The 17,228-nt window shown below is 36.6% G+C and overlaps 1 protein-coding gene across 5 annotated transcripts; it reads right to left on the bottom strand.

Moving 5' to 3' along the window:
- Window positions 1-333: 333 nt before the first annotated feature.
- Window positions 334-10,139, bottom strand: LOC135580771 (ubiquitin receptor RAD23b-like). Of its 5 annotated transcripts, none has more exons than XM_065093504.1 (13): window positions 9,940-10,139; window positions 8,543-8,704; window positions 6,948-6,986; window positions 6,792-6,874; window positions 6,626-6,679; window positions 4,723-4,900; window positions 4,502-4,651; window positions 4,358-4,423; window positions 3,823-3,870; window positions 3,635-3,747; window positions 1,547-1,628; window positions 1,356-1,471; window positions 334-612 (listed from the first exon to the last, which is right to left on the bottom strand). In XM_065093504.1, exons 1-12 carry the CDS (start codon window positions 10,003-10,005, stop codon window positions 1,358-1,360), a joined length of 1,155 nt encoding a protein of 384 aa, XP_064949576.1. In that variant the 5' UTR covers window positions 10,006-10,139; the 3' UTR covers window positions 334-612; window positions 1,356-1,357. The 5 variants fall into 5 exon arrangements, with proteins under 5 accessions (XP_064949576.1, XP_064949574.1, XP_064949575.1 ...); XM_065093502.1 differs by having other exon boundaries at window positions 334-576; XM_065093503.1 differs by lacking the exon at window positions 334-612 and adding an exon at window positions 670-688.
- Between the last annotated feature and the right edge of the window lie 7,089 nt (window positions 10,140-17,228).

Below are 17,228 nucleotides of genomic sequence, written 5' to 3'. Positions count from 1 at the left end.
GTCAACCAGTAAAAGCTTCTCAGTCTCAGTCAACCTGATTTAGAGGTCTGATGAGGACAAGCACATAGTGGACCCATTGCAAGTGGGTTAGGCATAGTTATCAGAACTACCGTTAGCTGGTCAAATTATATATATATATATATATATATATATATATATATATATATATATATATATATATATATATATATATATAAATATAATATTTTCTCTTTAATTAGACAAATTAATCAAAAAATCATGTATACCAAAAGGTCTTTAAAATATCACATCCGACTGCAATCAGATACAGAAAGAGATTCTCTTCATGAGAGTGATCCACTTTCTGGTCACTGAAGAAATAATCAGCACATATATATAGCTTTGTAGAGTGTAGTCATTGTTATAACGGTGAAAACAGAAACCACAATGGTTAGAACAGCAGTCAGGAATAGAATAGTCTAATTAACCAACAATGTCAAGGAAATCGAGGCTTACGATTACATGAGCACCAGCAATCTTTGGGGCATCGCTCGTCTTGAGATTTGCTAGAACAAATGCAATCTTGCGCGCAATATAGCAGCAGCACCGTTTTAGCTGGGCAAGAGTTGTGGGTTAACAATGATCAATTTGCTGTCAACATACGTACAGATAAGATGGATTGCACTTCAAAAACACCAGAAGAGAAACATGTTCCACTGACGAAAGTCTGATCGAGCAAAAAATGATGTTAAAAAAAAAAGTTTAAATATCCAAAAAAGATGAGCTCATTGACTGACAACAGCAATTTACAAAAAATTAGCTGTTTAAAAAGAATATTATGAATAAGGTCTAATGTCTATGTTTGCACTACAGTTTTTCTCTGCATCCAAAGTACAATTTTTCTCTAGAGTAACCAAGTGATTAAGCCTCAGTGTCTGTTAAATTAGATGACCATCCAGATTCCGGATGTTCTCCAACTTCTGCAGGATTACGTTTCACAGAGAAATCCATGTCTTTCAAAAGTTGGGTGGTGAATTGATGAATCCCAGTTCCCTTGTGCAAAACACGATGAATTACCAGTAAGCACCAAAATATAAATTGTAAGCAAAAAAATGTCTTCGGTTAATTAGACTTGAAATAGTCTAGCATAAAATGTCAGGTATTGGACACTAAACATCTCCAGATACTTTAGGCTTAAAAGATGTTAGGAGCTTGGTAACTCATTAATCATACAAACAAATACAATGAATTGCTTCTTCACTAATCTTATTTCTATTGACTTAGTAGATTGCTCAGCCAAATAAAAAAATTAAGTTGATGAAGTTGATGCTTACAGATACAAGAAATTATTTAACCAGTCGATAACTTTTTTTTTTTTGAACTCTCCAAAGTACCTTCAATCTTCATCACCTGCATGCTCCAATAAATAGTTTGCTGCCAACTGCTCATTCCTGTCACACGCTAGGAATGCTTCGAGAACTCTAGCTCGGTCAAAACCCATTGCTTCAAGCTGATCATGTTTTATGTATATCAGGAGAAAATAAAAATAGCATAGAAGCATGTATAAAAGGGATGAACAACATACTCGTCCGATTGCCTCCTGCTCTTCAGCCGTCACATTTACTGTATGTTGCATCTCGTCTTCCTCAGGCTGATCAAAAAGATCCCTGAAAAAATTGCATAAGAAAACATTCGAGACTTCGGATATGGGGATTAATCGAGAAGCAGAAAAACAGACGCACATACAAGAAGCTTAATTCCTCGGCAAGTTCAACAAACATCATTACTGACTTCTAGGTAGAAAAAGACTTTTAACAAAAGAAGCTACAAAAATATGCAGATGCAAACAAGATTGCAACGTCAGCCTATAAAACAAATCCTTACACTCGAAAACCTTAGCAATTGTGAAAAAATTGCAAAACATAATTCTTTTAGTATTTTTCTTTTTCCAATGAAGTCTTTTGAAGCTTTTATGCATCTTCATTACACTAAAGCTTGAATAGTTTCTGGCAAGTTAAAAAAGTTGAAAATTTCACAAACCAAAATTATATATATATATATATATATATATATATATATATATTAGTGACAATAACTTCATTCATTTTTTATTCATTGTGTATTTGATTAAATTAGACTTGCTGATCTCAAATCACTTTAGAGCACTCCCTTCTAAGTTGAATTTCCATACCTGTGATTTAAGTCTCATAATTATTATTACCTCAAAAGAAGTTCCATGGTTTATCATCATACTCAACTATAATAAATATGCTTCTAAACCTCATGCTAATTAATAGACTCACATGACTCCAGCTCATAAGCATAAAAGTGCTTTACATAACTAAAATATATAAAAGAAGAAAAACAACCAGATATCAAACCTTGATCTTCCTAAACAGTAAAATGATCCATATAACCAAGAAGTGGAGTTTCATCAAATGGTTTAAAGAGGAAAGCGTAGCATTATTGAAAAACGATAAAGGCAAGCCTAACATTCTCTAAATAGTTCTACTCCATATATAGCTGTACTAATTGTCACCTAACCATTTTTCCGGAGATTACTTCCACCTATTAAGAGGATGAATATCATAGATGTCTCTGACACTAAATATATAAACAAAGATCAAGTCTTCCTTTTCAGTCTCCAAATTATCCCTGTACTTCTTCCATGTTGCCCCATTTTGCCATGCACCATATGAGCTCTAACTCAACCATCACTGCACACCTAAAAAATGCAGGACAGTCCACCATAATCCTCCAGGTCCTCCAGTAATGGCATCATTGTCACCCTTCTTTACAGTTGCCCTTAGTAAAAGTAGTACTGCATCTATGACTAATGATGGTACATCTAGCATTCCTTAGTTGAATGCAGAGCTTACCTGAATCTTTATCTGCAAACCACTCACACTGCCAGCTGCCATTCAAAATCTGATGGCTTGCAAGGAGATTAATTCTGAGGCCTTGTGTAAAGAGGTGTGAACTAGTGGAATCTCCAATGCTAAAGTTAGGTGGCGGTAGAGTATTGTAAATGTAAGAAAAAGATTTCTCAAAAAAAAAAACCCTTAATTTCCCCCTTCTTATAAGGTTTTTACCTTAGGAATAAACCCTATCCTCCTGCCAAATGTAAGGATGAGAATTTTACCTGAAGCAGTAGAAGAAGGCTTAGACATGGAGGCTATACAGAATGGATAGAGACCACTTGTCGAGAATGATTGGTTCTCATCAAATGACAGCTCATGTTCCCCCATCACCCATGTCTCCTCATCCTACACCATCTTGGCATTCACATCTCCACCACCATTAATGTCCATGCTAATCATATATTAACCATTTCACCTTTCTCTATTTCACCCCATTCTGTTGCCATACATTACTGTATTCTCTGTATAATCTAGAACACATAGTTTGGAGGACTCCATGTGTATTAATCATTAAACAGATACAGAAAAAAAAAACAAAAGAACAACTGACACAAGAGAAAGTGCTATTACACAAAACATATAAATACAACTTTGATAACAGTTCATGTTTTGAACCCTAGATTTAACATGTCTCAAACCACCCAATAGAACCTCCCAGACTGATATATACTATCAATATCTAGACACATATCAGTTAGAAATTGGCAATTTAAAGTAGTCATACCAACATCATACATTATGACATGACTCACCCTTCAAGACCTTCATCAACTGGTTCATTTATTAACTGAAGAAACTCAGCATGATGCTCCTGTATTAATCTTAATAGCTGAGGGTTTTGCTTGCTGAGTTCCTGAAGCATTGGCTGCAAGCGAAGCAGTAGTTAGAAACAAGTTAGATGTAAGAAAGCTATATTTTATCTCAGATGAAACTCACTGACCTGCAAAATTTGCGGATTTGCTTGAACCATAGCTCGCAAGGCTAAGAACTACACAAAAAGAAAAGTAGTACGAAGATTTAAAATAGCAATACTGCAAAACCAACCACAAAGGTCATCTTGGTATGCTAGTAAGACCCAACCATCAATGCAATGCATATTTGTTGACTTGATTTTAAGAAGCCAATTGTCCTCGAGATAACCTAACAGCCTAAACTGAACATTTGTCGACTTCAATTTAACAACCACATACCTAATAACAACCATACTCCAGCTCTCTCTCTGCTGGACAGTCATTGCAAAGCAGAATATTCCCTGACAAATCAATTAGCTTCTATTGCACTAATAAGGAACCACCTCTGACTAATTCAGAAATTTTTTGACTGAACTTAGGTCGACTATAAGTAACAATTTCAGAAATCCATCTGAGATTAAGGACTTGAACACATTCCTAAGCTCGTGAGCCTTTTTTTGGACTCAAATTAAAAAGTTACTTAAGACTAATGTTGTGGAGTGGATTAAAATGCAATTAACAAACCTGTTGGTTGTTTCTGAGGAAGTCAAGATATCCACCTCCAGCACCCACTCCAAGATCAGTATTGCCCTATTAAAAATAATTAGTTGCCTTTTAAATGCCATGCGTGCCAAATGAAGACACATGTGCAAGGGTGTGACACTAAACCTGTGGGAACATATCCAAGGGAGACGAGTTTGGTACCCCAAAGAGAGGACCTGAAGCAGCTACATCAGGTGCACTGGCTCCTTGGGGAGATGCCTGAGATGAAGAGAAAGGAGAAGCTGGAACTGCAATTTCTGCTGTTGCTGGAATACCCTGATAGCAAGATGTGAAACCATAGATTAGTAATTTGTCAGTTCTACAAAGAAGAAATATCAGCTACATACAGAATATAGGTACTCCACAGCACGCTCCGGGTTATTGTAAGCAGCACGAAGGGCAAGCAGAACTGTTTCTCTATCCCAGTTACCACCACCCATCTCCATCAATTGACTAACCATCTGCTCAAGTTTACTCTCTTCAACTGAACTGGATGCAGCTTGACCATAGGCATCAGCAGATACCCTGCATATAAATAGTTGGAACTTTATGATTTGTTGGTGTTGAATTATATTTCAATGCACTGTTATAATCCAACCCAATAAAATTGTCCCATTAACTTGATAGGCATAAAACCACAGGCAAAAAATACTTGATTCCAATGCCAAGATTGGACCCCAAAAGGAAAAAACTGACTCGTTAACTAACCCCAAATATTCGAATCCAATAATAAAATCATCTAATCCTTATAACAACCACATTCACTTCTCCATTTCCAATGTGGGACTAAAATAACATACCATGCATTTAATGCATAATGAGATTTTGTTGTTAGTCACAGAATTATGAATGGTAGATTTAAATAAGGAGTTCTGATCTTACTAAATCACATGATCTTAAAAAAAAGCATCAAAACATACAATAGAAATTCACAAACAATGTTGTCTACAAGGCCCACCAGAATTAGGTTATAAACCCTCAGTCTAAAACATAAACATGGACAGGGTGTTCATACAGCATCATATGACATATTGACATGCAAACTTGTATTGTGTTAGAACATAAAAGAGAATTTGTCATGAGCAACATTCCCTATTAGGTTGGCCGACTAATATCTTCATCCAAGACTTTTCCTGCAATAAAGAACCATAAACTTAAATTTGAGGACACATTTCAGAATAGGATATCAGCTCGCTGATCATACTACAGAATAAGTGACATATTCCTTTCGGCAATAGGCTTATTTTAACACATAAGTGTCCAAATGTAATAAAATGATCTCAGTAGATTCCCAAGAAGCCTGCTTGCGTTTGATTTAACTTGTATCTCACCAAACTGGATTATTGTTTATTTTTTTCAACTAAATCAGATGCCATAGTTATCTAATATGGGTATAGTTAATTCTAAAATCAATGTACCAAAAGGACAAAATTTATGTACAAAATGCTCAAGCAAGGTGGAACATGTGACTTTATTATTAATCATTTGCCCCCTTATTAAACCAGTGGCAAGTGGTTGACATGGAGCAACATGTGCTTAGTTGAGTTTCTCTAGACCTTTGTCAGTAGTGACAAAATTATCATGAGCAAGGTAGGCTTTTAGCCTGTGGGTCATAATATTTTGGAACACAACCAGAGGGCATTCAAAATGATTCACTTATAATTGTTGGTGTATGAGATTTTCATCATCACAGGAGTTTGCCAGTTTCATGGTGTCATCATATCCTCGTGTCTTGCTGGTTCTTCTTCCCCTGTCCCCTGGATATGTTAGAATTTGATGGCTCCATGCTCCATTAAAGGTGATCGTGAAGGTGTGGAATTTGTTGTCTAGCTTACTAAGGCCTGAAACATTAAGCATGAACTGAGATATATTACTAGAAAGTGCAGAAGCATAACTTAACAGCTATAATTCAGAGTGAGCACTTTGCCTTGGTTGCTGCTATTACAAGGAGAAACCCTCGTTGTTCTTAACTTTGATCTAGAAAAAGGTTACAAAGGAATTTCATCTATGAAAACTTCTCAGAAAAGAGAACATAAGATTCTATAAATGGACATATGAAAGCACGACAGAAATACGCTTGCTTGAAATACATTTGGACAAGCAATAGTCAAATAAAAGTTCATGCATTAACAACTTAAAAAGTATGACCCTTTGTCCTTGCAATTTTAAAAGCATGTTAAAGGATCTCCATTGATATACTTTGTATGTATTTTAGAATGATAAGAAAATCCTAATTATAAACAGACATACTGTGCATTTGGTCCTTGGGGTCCACCAGGCCCAGTTGCGGAACTCTCTAGGGCCCTGAAACAAGAAGCAACTAGTAAACAAACCAGATGACAGTGACATTGAGAGACTACAGTAACATTAGGGTGTTTATTGTTTTAGAAGAGAGAAAGTAACTCAGTACACTCACTGAGTTTGTGGCGGAGCTTGTGGTGGAACTGATGGTGGAGTCTGTTCAGCAGCGGGATGCTGGACTGTAGAAGTTGCTGAGGGCTGTCAACATAAACATTAGGTTACAACAAAAATTTGCTGATTCTCTCAAATAGGTATGTAATGTAACAAATACCTGCGCAGATGATGCTCCACCAACACCTGCAGCTTTACTCTGAAAATTATTTAAGCAACAGATGCATTAAAAATCACAAAAGGAAAAAGATATTACCTACCACAGATGATGCAAGTCCATAAATAGTATAAACATGACAAATATAAGTCGAATCACGTAACCTTAAATTTAGATCTTCATAACAATTGCAATTTATGCTTAGGTAGCCAAAAACCAGAAGTGCAGAAGAAAGGAACTCTTGAAGAATGGTAAGAGTAAAGATTAGAATAGTATAAGAAATAGTTATCTAATGTCAAATATACTATATTAAAATTTAAAAATCTTCAGTTTCTATTAAATAGGCTAATAAAAATTTGAAGTGGGAAGACAGAAAAATGGGCATATACTGTGTCATCCACCGCATATTCACAAACATGCAGAAGAAAGTGATGGGAATTATATATAGCTGACTTCTTCAAATAACTAGTTGAATGTTGTATGACATCTAAAACTCATATTAATACATAATATAACTAATAACACAACAACAACAAAGTCGTAAATCCCAACTATTTCGGACTTGCAATATTCCAAAAGATTACATGAAAGAGTTTTTGAGGATGCCTAGGCAAACATTGAAATTTGGAAAAGAGAGGAATCCAGCTTATTCTTGTACATATTAATTCCCAGACTCAGGTCCCCATCATGTCTTCTAGAACAACAATCACAAACATAAACTGAAACATCAATAAAGCAAACAGAACCCATACAGGAGATACACACCAATCTAAGATGAGATATCAAATGTTTTCCAGCTGCACTTTATATAGATCTGGGACTGTCAAATTGAGGGTACCAAATATTTGAAGATATTGGTAAATATACTTAGATTACGAAATCTATGACGAAAACCAGTTGGCAGGTAGCCAATTTAAGAAATGCTAGTGATACAACAAGGGAATAGTAAGAAAGAATAATGCTATAACTTTTCACAACTGAGAACGAACCAGAATGGATATTAATACCTAATAGTTAATCTTGAAAAAGCTTACCACCAGAACTCATAGTAGCTGACATATATAAATCACATAACAATGATCTGCTATTAATGGGATTATAGATTGTGCCATCTGGGCATTTAACACTTCCAGAGAAAAGAAATGAATAACATCCCATTTTCTCATGGTGAAGTGTCCTACATAGTGAACATGACAAATCGATATAGGTTTGCACATCGTTAACATTTGCAAACTAATTAAAAATTCCCAACAGCAAAAAACAGTAAATGGAAAAGGTTATGTAAGCTAATGTAGCAACACGCTAACCAACTATGAGTTTTTGCTTTCTAAAAGATAGCAAAGTGCCAATACTACCAAATAAAATCTGAAACACCATGAATTCTCAAGTTCCTCACTTTCTTTAATATTTTTCTAGTAACAAGCAAACCTCCCAATGAGAATACACTTTTTTAATATAAGCTAAAAAATGTAAAAGCTCAAGTTACAACATTAAAGAACAGCCAAACTAATTTTGGATTTATATTATCAAAGTTCAACATCTGTTCTAAACTATTTATGCAATTCAAAACATTTTCCTGTCAAATAACTTGTGAATACCTTACTAAGCATGACAACTAGAAAACCATTTTCATTAACTTTGTTATCTTCCAGTGTAGTTTCATCTTTCAAAACTTTTCCATTGTGAATCAGCAATTGTTGCCCCCATGGATAATTGTCTTTTCCTTGTACATGCTCGATATTTTTCTTCACGGCCATAATCTGTGATACAAGAAAAAAACATGCTATCAGGTATCAACAAACTACTAGATGACAAAGATGCTGAACATAAATAGCTATAACCTAATCAAGTATTATATTTAAATCTACAAGTCAAATTATATAATGTCATGTCAAAATAATATCAACTAAAAACAAACATTGTTTTCACAAAATCATTCAATCATGCAAGACTTGATCACGGTATTCTTTTTTTCTATGAAAAAAATATAAAGAAGACTAAAACTGAGCCCCATAGCAGAGCATATTCTTCCTTCTAACTTATAAAACGAGTATAAAACAAGCATCTAGCTTCAGAGTCCAAACTATTGGAAACTGCACAGGCCAGTTCTCCTTCCAAAAAAATTTAAATTTACAGACCTAGAAGAATTGGCTAACCAATTAGCCGCACTATTTACTTCCCTATACACATGCACAGTTTTGGCTTCTACAAATTTAGACATCAACCGCTGAAGGTCTTCTAAAATGCTCCAGGCCCACCATGGAGGCTTGGTTTATAGCAGAACATATTCAATGTACAAAAAGTATATGCAGAGTTGATAGAACCTAATAATTCTTAACCAAAATCGAATAAAAGTCTACATGTCCTAGTAAAAGTCATCAATCTAAACAAGGAGTAACCAACAGATCAACTGCTAGTAACAGAAAATTACATGCTATTTTCTTCTGTCTGAAACTACAATTTCTTTCATCCATGCCTCACATAGTACACAGATCAAGTTGAGAATCAGTTCCAAGGAGGTCGCGAGAGAGTGTATCCAATAAAGTTCATTTCACGTAAACACTTAACATAAATAACTAATTTACAAAAAAATATATTCAGTGGGAAAAAAAAAGACTACTCCATCAAAAACTAATTATGTTAAAAATGGTCTGTTCATCATACAACCACATAAAACTCAAGAAATCAACGGATTCCTAATCCGATATACGTAAACTCTGACATGAAATCAAGGAGAGAAAAAACGACAACGTACTTCATCTCTCAAAATCAGAAAACAGGAGCAAAACGTGAAGTGATCTAAGGAGAGGATCAAGACCAAGCAATGCCCCCATCAAGGAGAGAAAAAACGACAACGTACTTCATCTCTCAAAATCAGAAAACAGGAGCAAAACGTGAAGTGATCTAAGGAGAGGATCAAGAACCAAGATGCCCCCCAGCGAAGAACAGAACAAATCAAAAGTAGAGGAGTGTTTCGGTAAGCGCGGGAGTCTACCGTGTCGTTGGGCTGAACCTGGATTTCGAATTGGGTGCCCTTGAGCGTCTTCACCGTTAGCTTCATCGCGCTCGAATCCCTTGTTCGCCGCTGCCTAGATTCAGTGCAAATATTTCTCCTTCTCCCGAGAGCGACGACCGGTCGAAGGAGAGGAGTGGAACCCTAATACGCGCAGAAGAATGACCGGAAAAGGAACAGAAGTAGAGACAGAGGGCGAGCGAGAGAGTAAATAAAGGTTCAGGCTCAACGTCTACCTGCCTTCTGCTTTTTATGTGGGACCCACATATATCTGTCAATCACACGACGGTAATAAATATGAGTAACGTCGAAACGGGTGGAAAAGGTATCGCTTTTTTTCGATCTTTTTTCTCGCACGTTTTTGTTGCACCCTTTCGCGATTCGCCTCGGAGACGTTATGCGGCGGGTGTTAACGTGACTCGGGTTCATGACGTGACATTGCCGGCCCATCGACCCGACCGTGGTCTGGGTTTGATTCGGCCTTTCTCTTGACGAACAGTCGAGACGCCGTCAAATGACTTCAAAATAAATACGACATTTACGCTTGCCAAACATATATTTTTATTATAGATAATTAAATTAAATTATTTTAGATATTATGATTTAAGGTATACTGTACAAATTTTGAAGTGAAGGCATGGCGGGAGTACATCTTGCCGTCCATCAACGCGGGACCTCAAACCCCCCTCATTTATAGATCATAGTGAAAGAAATAAAAACTATAATATATATATATATATATATATTATTAGATATTAATAGGATTTGGTAAGAGACACATTTGTATATAGTTTTGGGTTTAAACTTAAATGAGGTCATCAAGGTACATATCATATGCACATCTTAAAGTACACGGATCTTGTATGGAGTGAATACATACCTTTATTTTATGGATCTCTAATTATGGTTCTTCTAGAAGGAAAGTATTTGACATTTATGTATGGATCTATACTTGTTTCTATCATATAGATCTCTATCCATTATTTTATTAGAATGAGGTATGTAATATTTATCAAGGACAGACATAGATTCCTACTCACTTCTTTTTTAAAAGGAGATATGGCACTCATTCAAGATAAATTTATCCTTATAAAAATACTATAAACTTTATATTTTTAGAGTTAATGAATGACTGAATTATAGGTTAGTTTGTTAAGACTATAAACACTATAAACCTTACAAAATCCATCAATCTGGTTTAAATTAATATTAAACTTGAGACTATGGAAGATTGTCTAGTTCATTATGAAAAATAATATCAAACATTTGAAGAGCATTGTCACCTAGCTGAATGGATCATCTCGATAATAATTTAACTTTTAGGCCTCCATAAAATCCACTATAACCTAGATGATCTAAGGAATATATTGCACCTTAACCTCTACATGTATCCTATAATAGTGAGGTAGATTGAGAGAATGAATAACTCGATTTAAAACACTCATAAAATGTACCTAGACTTATGTACCAAGATGATGAGGATGACATTACCCATAGGATTAAGTTAACTCCACCTTACTCTTATGGAAATCATGATGCTCGAGTTATGGACCAATACTTTGATTGATGCTTGATGTCAAGAACTATAGAGTTAAACTTGCTTACATGATGTTAATTGTTTCAGCCTAACTATATTGAATTAGTATAAGTTGACATTTAGGGTTAGAGAAAAAATATATGCCTCCTTATAATAGGAACCAACTCATGAAGTAATTAAGCACTATATGCCAAGTCTCTAGAATTTCTAATTACATGACTTGTTTTGATAACCTCATGGTCCGAGTGAAACTAATGAATAATCTACTTTTGTGATAACTAGATATCTCATTAGCCTACCATAGAACATTCAACATGAAATATCTCATTGGCTTATAATAGTTAGATATCTCCTTAATTCTTCAAGTTGAATAATACCTTAGGAATATTTCCATATGACCTAGTATCTTTTCATCTAAACAAGATAATAAGGGCAAGCCTATTATTGTTGAGAATGTTCAATCTATTTTGATAATGAAATCAATTGATAAGTTTGTGATCTAATATACACTTTGAGTGACGGAAGACTAGCTTCGATCATAGAGAGATAATTTGACTAAAGTAGGAAGAATCAATGTTGGCCTGAAGTGAAACATGTCAAATGATTGGATATCGAATCGAATGATCGATCGCCGTATCGGTAGAAGACTTCGTGCCATGAATTCAGGCATCGAGCCAAGAAGATCAGAAATTACGCCAAGGAGATTGGATGTTGTGAGAAGACAACATACCAATTGGGCAATATGTCGAAGGAGAGGACAATGCGTCGAAGGGTCGGACGAAGCACTAGATGAACCAATGACATGTTAGACAATATGTGATTAATGCTTTGTAATAATTATCTAGATCAAAGTAGTTTTTAGTTCTAATTGGGTTGGTTTATAATGTAATTAGGTCAACTCAATTAGGGGCTAACTGGGCTCGAATTGAGGTTGTTTTGGGTCAAGTGAGAGCCCAGCACCCTCACGGCAAAGTCACAGACTTAGCTGGAGTTGCCTAAGTCGTGAAGCACCCTTGCGCCAACTCTTTAGACTAAGCTAAGATTACTTAAGACATGAGGCACTCTTGCAACATATACGTCCACAAAAGGTCAGCCTAGTTGCAACCTCCTACAAGTCCTAAAGGACTTGTAAAATAGAAAGTTGATTAGATTGAAAACGAGCGACGGGCAAGTCTCGATGTCTCACGAAGAGGGAAGCTTTACAAGCAATTCAGTGAGCACTTTGAGTGCAAAAGAGAAAAGAGAGGAAGGAGAAAACAAGAACTTTAGAAGGTAGAACAAATAGTTGCAAGTCCACAAATAACTACTCACTAGGTGTCGGGCGCGAAGGCAAGTTCCCGTCAAATTAACGTGTGAACTTGTGAAGATTATTCAACATCCAACTATATACCGAAGCCTCATCCAGCCCTATGCCACCTGGGGGGTTCTAGGGTACCAAGATGGCTGATGTTTCGCATGTAGCTATGATTTGCAAAGAACAAGATGTGGCACACGAAAACATAACCATTTTGGGGTAGTTCAGCCTGGCGCGGTAAGCGATTGCACTGTAGCACTCTAAATTATCGTTGCTTATATTTTCCAAGCAAAAACACATAAAACCAAGGTAAAATATACTACCATGTCTCTATATAAGTATGCAAAAGTGACGAACGGGTTGTTGAATGAAGTTGTTACGGTTGCACGATGACCGTTTGTGACATTCTCCCCTACTTAAATTGTCGACGCCCTCATCGATGCTTATTGGTAGTTGTTGACAACTGCTTCTTCATGTCGTAGGGCATCTTCGAGCTCCCAACTAGCTTCAATTCGGTGAAGCTTTCGCCACTTCACTAAGTACTCGATCTACTCAGCTCCATTAGGTAGCTTTATTTTGTGATCCGCTAAAATGGTTTCAACTCGCTTCTTGTATGAGGCTTTGGTGGGGGGTAGCCAAGTTGGAACACTTCATGAAGTATCTTACGAATCTCAGTGGTAGGCTTTCAAGTTGCTGGCATGAGAAACATTGTGAATTTTGAGCCACGTTGGCAGTTGCAACTTATAGGAGACGTTGCCCACCCTATTGATAATTGGAATAAGCCTTTCATACTTATGCACCAATCCTTTATATACTTTATGCCTAAAAAATTGGAGTGATGTTGGTTGAAGCTTCACCAATACCAAATCGTCGACTGTGGTCGCCTTCCCAAGTCTGCCCACTTCTTCATCTTTTTTGCTATCTTCTCCATGTAAGCCCACATAATATCTATATTTCGGTGTCATTCTTTTGCAAAGTGATATGCTGATGGACTACTCCCAATATACCCGATAGCCAAGGTGTGAGGAGTCGACGACTATTATCCTATAATGATCTCGAAGGGGCTCTTGTTGGACGTAGAGCTCCGTTGCAAGTTATAGGATAGTTGGGCTATGTCCAACAGCTTCACCCAATCTCATTGGTTGGCACTCACATAGTGCCGAAGATATTGCTCAAGGAGCGAGTTTATCATTTCGGTTTGGCCATCCGTCTGAGGGTGGAAGCTTATGGAGAAGTATAACTTAGACCCTAATAATTTGAATAGCTCGGTCCAGAACTGTCCCAGGAACCAAGTGTCTTGATCACTGATGATATTGTGTAGGACTCCTTAATACTTCACAACATTCTTCATCATCAGTTTGGCCGCCTCCTTTGCTAAATATTGTAGAGGTGCAATAATGGTAATCTCATTAACCCTATTAAGGCCCAAACAAGTTGTTGAATCTTGTCAGGCAGTGACACTACTCAGGGTGGGCAATGGAACCGCCTGAGGCTCAGCCTCCCAAGTGGTCTTGGTGATAGTACCGCCGAAACTAGGTGGTGGTACCATCGGCAGTTAATGCTGTCAGGCGGTGGTACTGCTAGAGCTTAGTCTCTAAGGCTCTGTTAGGCGGTAATACCATCCAGTGTCAGTGCTATAGGCGGTGGTACCACCCAGCACAAGCGGTGATACCGCTAGTACCCCGGAATCCCAGGATGAGACACTTTTTGGCTCTAATTTTGAAGTCATTTGGGCCTATAAATATCTCACCATTTTCTGAATGAAAGGGTAACAAAGTGCAATCATAATGTGAAAAAATCTTGAAGTGTTGGGGTGTAAAAGTATTGTAAAAGTGAAAAGAGTCCTCCTCCTCCCTCTCTTTAGCTTTGTAATCATTTAAGAAGATGTGTGAGGCTTGTAAGGGTTATCTTTTAATCCTGTAAAAAGGAGAAAGCACTGTAAAGAGGTGGTTGGTCTTCACCTATTTAAAGAAAACTATTAGTGGACGTTGATGACCTCAACAGAGGAGGAATAGGAAGTGGATGTAGGTCACAATGACCGAACCACTATAAATTCTGATTTGTTCTTTCCTTACTGTTTATTTTCTTTACTTGTGCTGCATTCTATTTTACTTCATTACAAATTGTCCAATCCCCTCTTGAGTACTCACATACAAACTTATTAGAGTAAAACGTCTTTTTAAAACGGTTCTTATTGAACTAAGGTTTTTTCATCATATGAAGTTTTCGAAATCACTTAAATTGATGATTTTTATCCACTGCATTAATTCACCCCCCCTCTTAGAATCGTTCTTGATCCTAACATAAACACAAATCCTAAATAATTCTAGTCATAGGCTATTCGAAAAAGACATCGAGATAACCAGACTAGTGGACTCATATCTGCTCGTGTGGGGATATTAAGGATATAGTGCAGGTGCTCATTGGAGAATGATTTCACAGAATGATCCTCTCACGGAATACTGGATGGTTGATGATGCCTTATTGTCAAACAGTGATTCCATAGTTCCAGTAGTGTATTTGGTCCTTAGACTTGAGGAACCAAGGATGTCCTATATGAGTACTCTACTCTTTGATACCAGACTTATAGGTTTGAAAGTTTCAATCTAGTACGGTCAATTATTGGGAGTGGCAGTCAATCTTACGAGGGCTATTGAGTATCGAAAGAGGATTATCTGCTCTCAGTATCATGAGAGGAATATCCCGTATGTTCTTGCTCAAACAAATCATTAGCCAAGGTCATTCGAATTGAGAGAGAAAGAGTTCCTGGGAGAATTCGATTAGAGCAAGACTCGAGGAGAAATCGCATGGGTCTAACAGTACCATGCCTAGTATATGGTCTCTGGACTATAGGTACATAGTAACTAGGTCCAAAGGATTAGATTTTCCTATATCGTCTGTGGACTATGGCATAGTGGCCTAGTACGTCCGTAGCCGATGAGTCAAGTGAATTATTATGGAGATATTAATTCACTGAGCTAGAAGAAGTTCTGACATATATGTGCTAGTCATAGGTGCCTAGCAAACCAATCACGTGAGTGATGGCACGTGTGACTTAACACGGAATCTTTTTGCTTATTATATTTTGACATTTATCACTTTATATTGATTATTGCATATATGCATGTATATATTATTGTTGAAAAATCTTGGGGGTGACATCAGATGCGCAGCGGAAGAACAAGAAAACAAAATCCCCGATTCCCAAAGAGATGTTCCTCGTCGTGCGAAGATTGGTGAGCAAAATCCGCGAAACCGAAAAACTGTGTATATAGTAGATTGTGTTACCTAGGGAGATCGTATATCCCTGTTTCCTTGCAGATCTTTAGGAGGGTGAAGGACCCTTGCTAGGGATTTGTTTGAGAAAGAACACATGAGATATTCCTTTCATGACGCCGAGAGTGGATGATCCTCTATCGACACTCAATAGCCCTCGTAAGGTCGACTACCACTCCCAATGGCTAGTTGTACTAGATCTGGGACAACCAAACCTATAAGTCTGGTATCAAAGAGTGGAGCACTCATACAGGACATCCTTGGTGTCTCAAGTCTAAGGACCAGATATACCACTAAGACTACGGAATCGTTGTCTGACAATAAGGCATCATCAACCATCCAGCATTCCGTAAGCGGATCAATCAATGAACTCATTCTCTAATGAGCACCTGTACTGTATCCCTAGTATCCCTACACGAGCAGCTATGAGACCAGCTGCATCCATCATATGGACGGGTATACAGCACACTAGTCTATATGGTTATCACGATGTCCCTCTCGAGTAACCTATGACCGGGATTATTTAGGATCTGTGTTTAAAGGTGAATCGGTCTCATTATATTGTGTTGTCCTTGGATTTGTGCAATGGGAATCGGATCGTGATGAGATCACACTCATCCTATAATTTATATAAAACATCACTATAACTTAAAATATCGTATGATTAAATCAAACTAATATTTGATATCACTATAACATAGAGGTACGAGGAATCGAAGCGAGAGCTTTACTAAATGAGATACACACTCATCCTATAATTTATATAAAACATCATCTTCAATTTATCTAAAAATAAAATGTAAAAAAAATTATTGTAAAACTACAAAATCAAGCCTCTAACAGAGATTAATATAATTAAAAAGGTATCTCCGTTTAACTGTTATAATGATTAGAATATCAATAACATTATAGATATTATATAGGTTTAAAATATTTTTAAACTTAAAATATGGTATAATAAAATCAAATTAATATTTAATCTTATCATAACATGGAGGTACGGGAAATCGAACCCCGTGCCTCTTGCATGCGAAGCGAGCGCTTTAGCATATGAGCTACACCCCCAAGTTATTATTCATGTATGATATTATCTTTCATTTATCTAAAAAATAAAAATAAAAAAAATTAATGTGAAAGTATAATATCGAGCCTCTAATTGAGATT

Source organism: Musa acuminata, chromosome BXJ2-1 (assembly GCF_036884655.1).
Source record: "Musa acuminata AAA Group cultivar baxijiao chromosome BXJ2-1, Cavendish_Baxijiao_AAA, whole genome shotgun sequence".
In the NCBI taxonomy this organism is placed as follows: domain Eukaryota; kingdom Viridiplantae; phylum Streptophyta; class Magnoliopsida; order Zingiberales; family Musaceae; genus Musa; species Musa acuminata.
The sequence above is the reverse complement of the archived record's forward strand: the minus strand, read 5'-3'. Positions and strand labels throughout refer to the sequence as shown.

Excerpts from the sequence above, each read along its gene's own strand:
- LOC135580771 (XM_065093504.1), bottom strand. The coding sequence starts at position 10,005 with ATGAAGCTAACGGTGAAGACGCTCAAGGGCACCCAATTCGAAATCCAG. Across the intron at positions 6,875-6,947 it reads GTGGAGCATCATCTGCGCAG|CCCTCAGCAACTTCTACAGT; the intron begins GTATTTGTTACA and ends TTATGTTGACAG. Across the intron at positions 1,629-3,634 it reads GTTGATGAAGGTCTTGAAGG|GGATCTTTTTGATCAGCCTG; the intron begins GTGAGTCATGTC and ends CAATTTTTTCAG.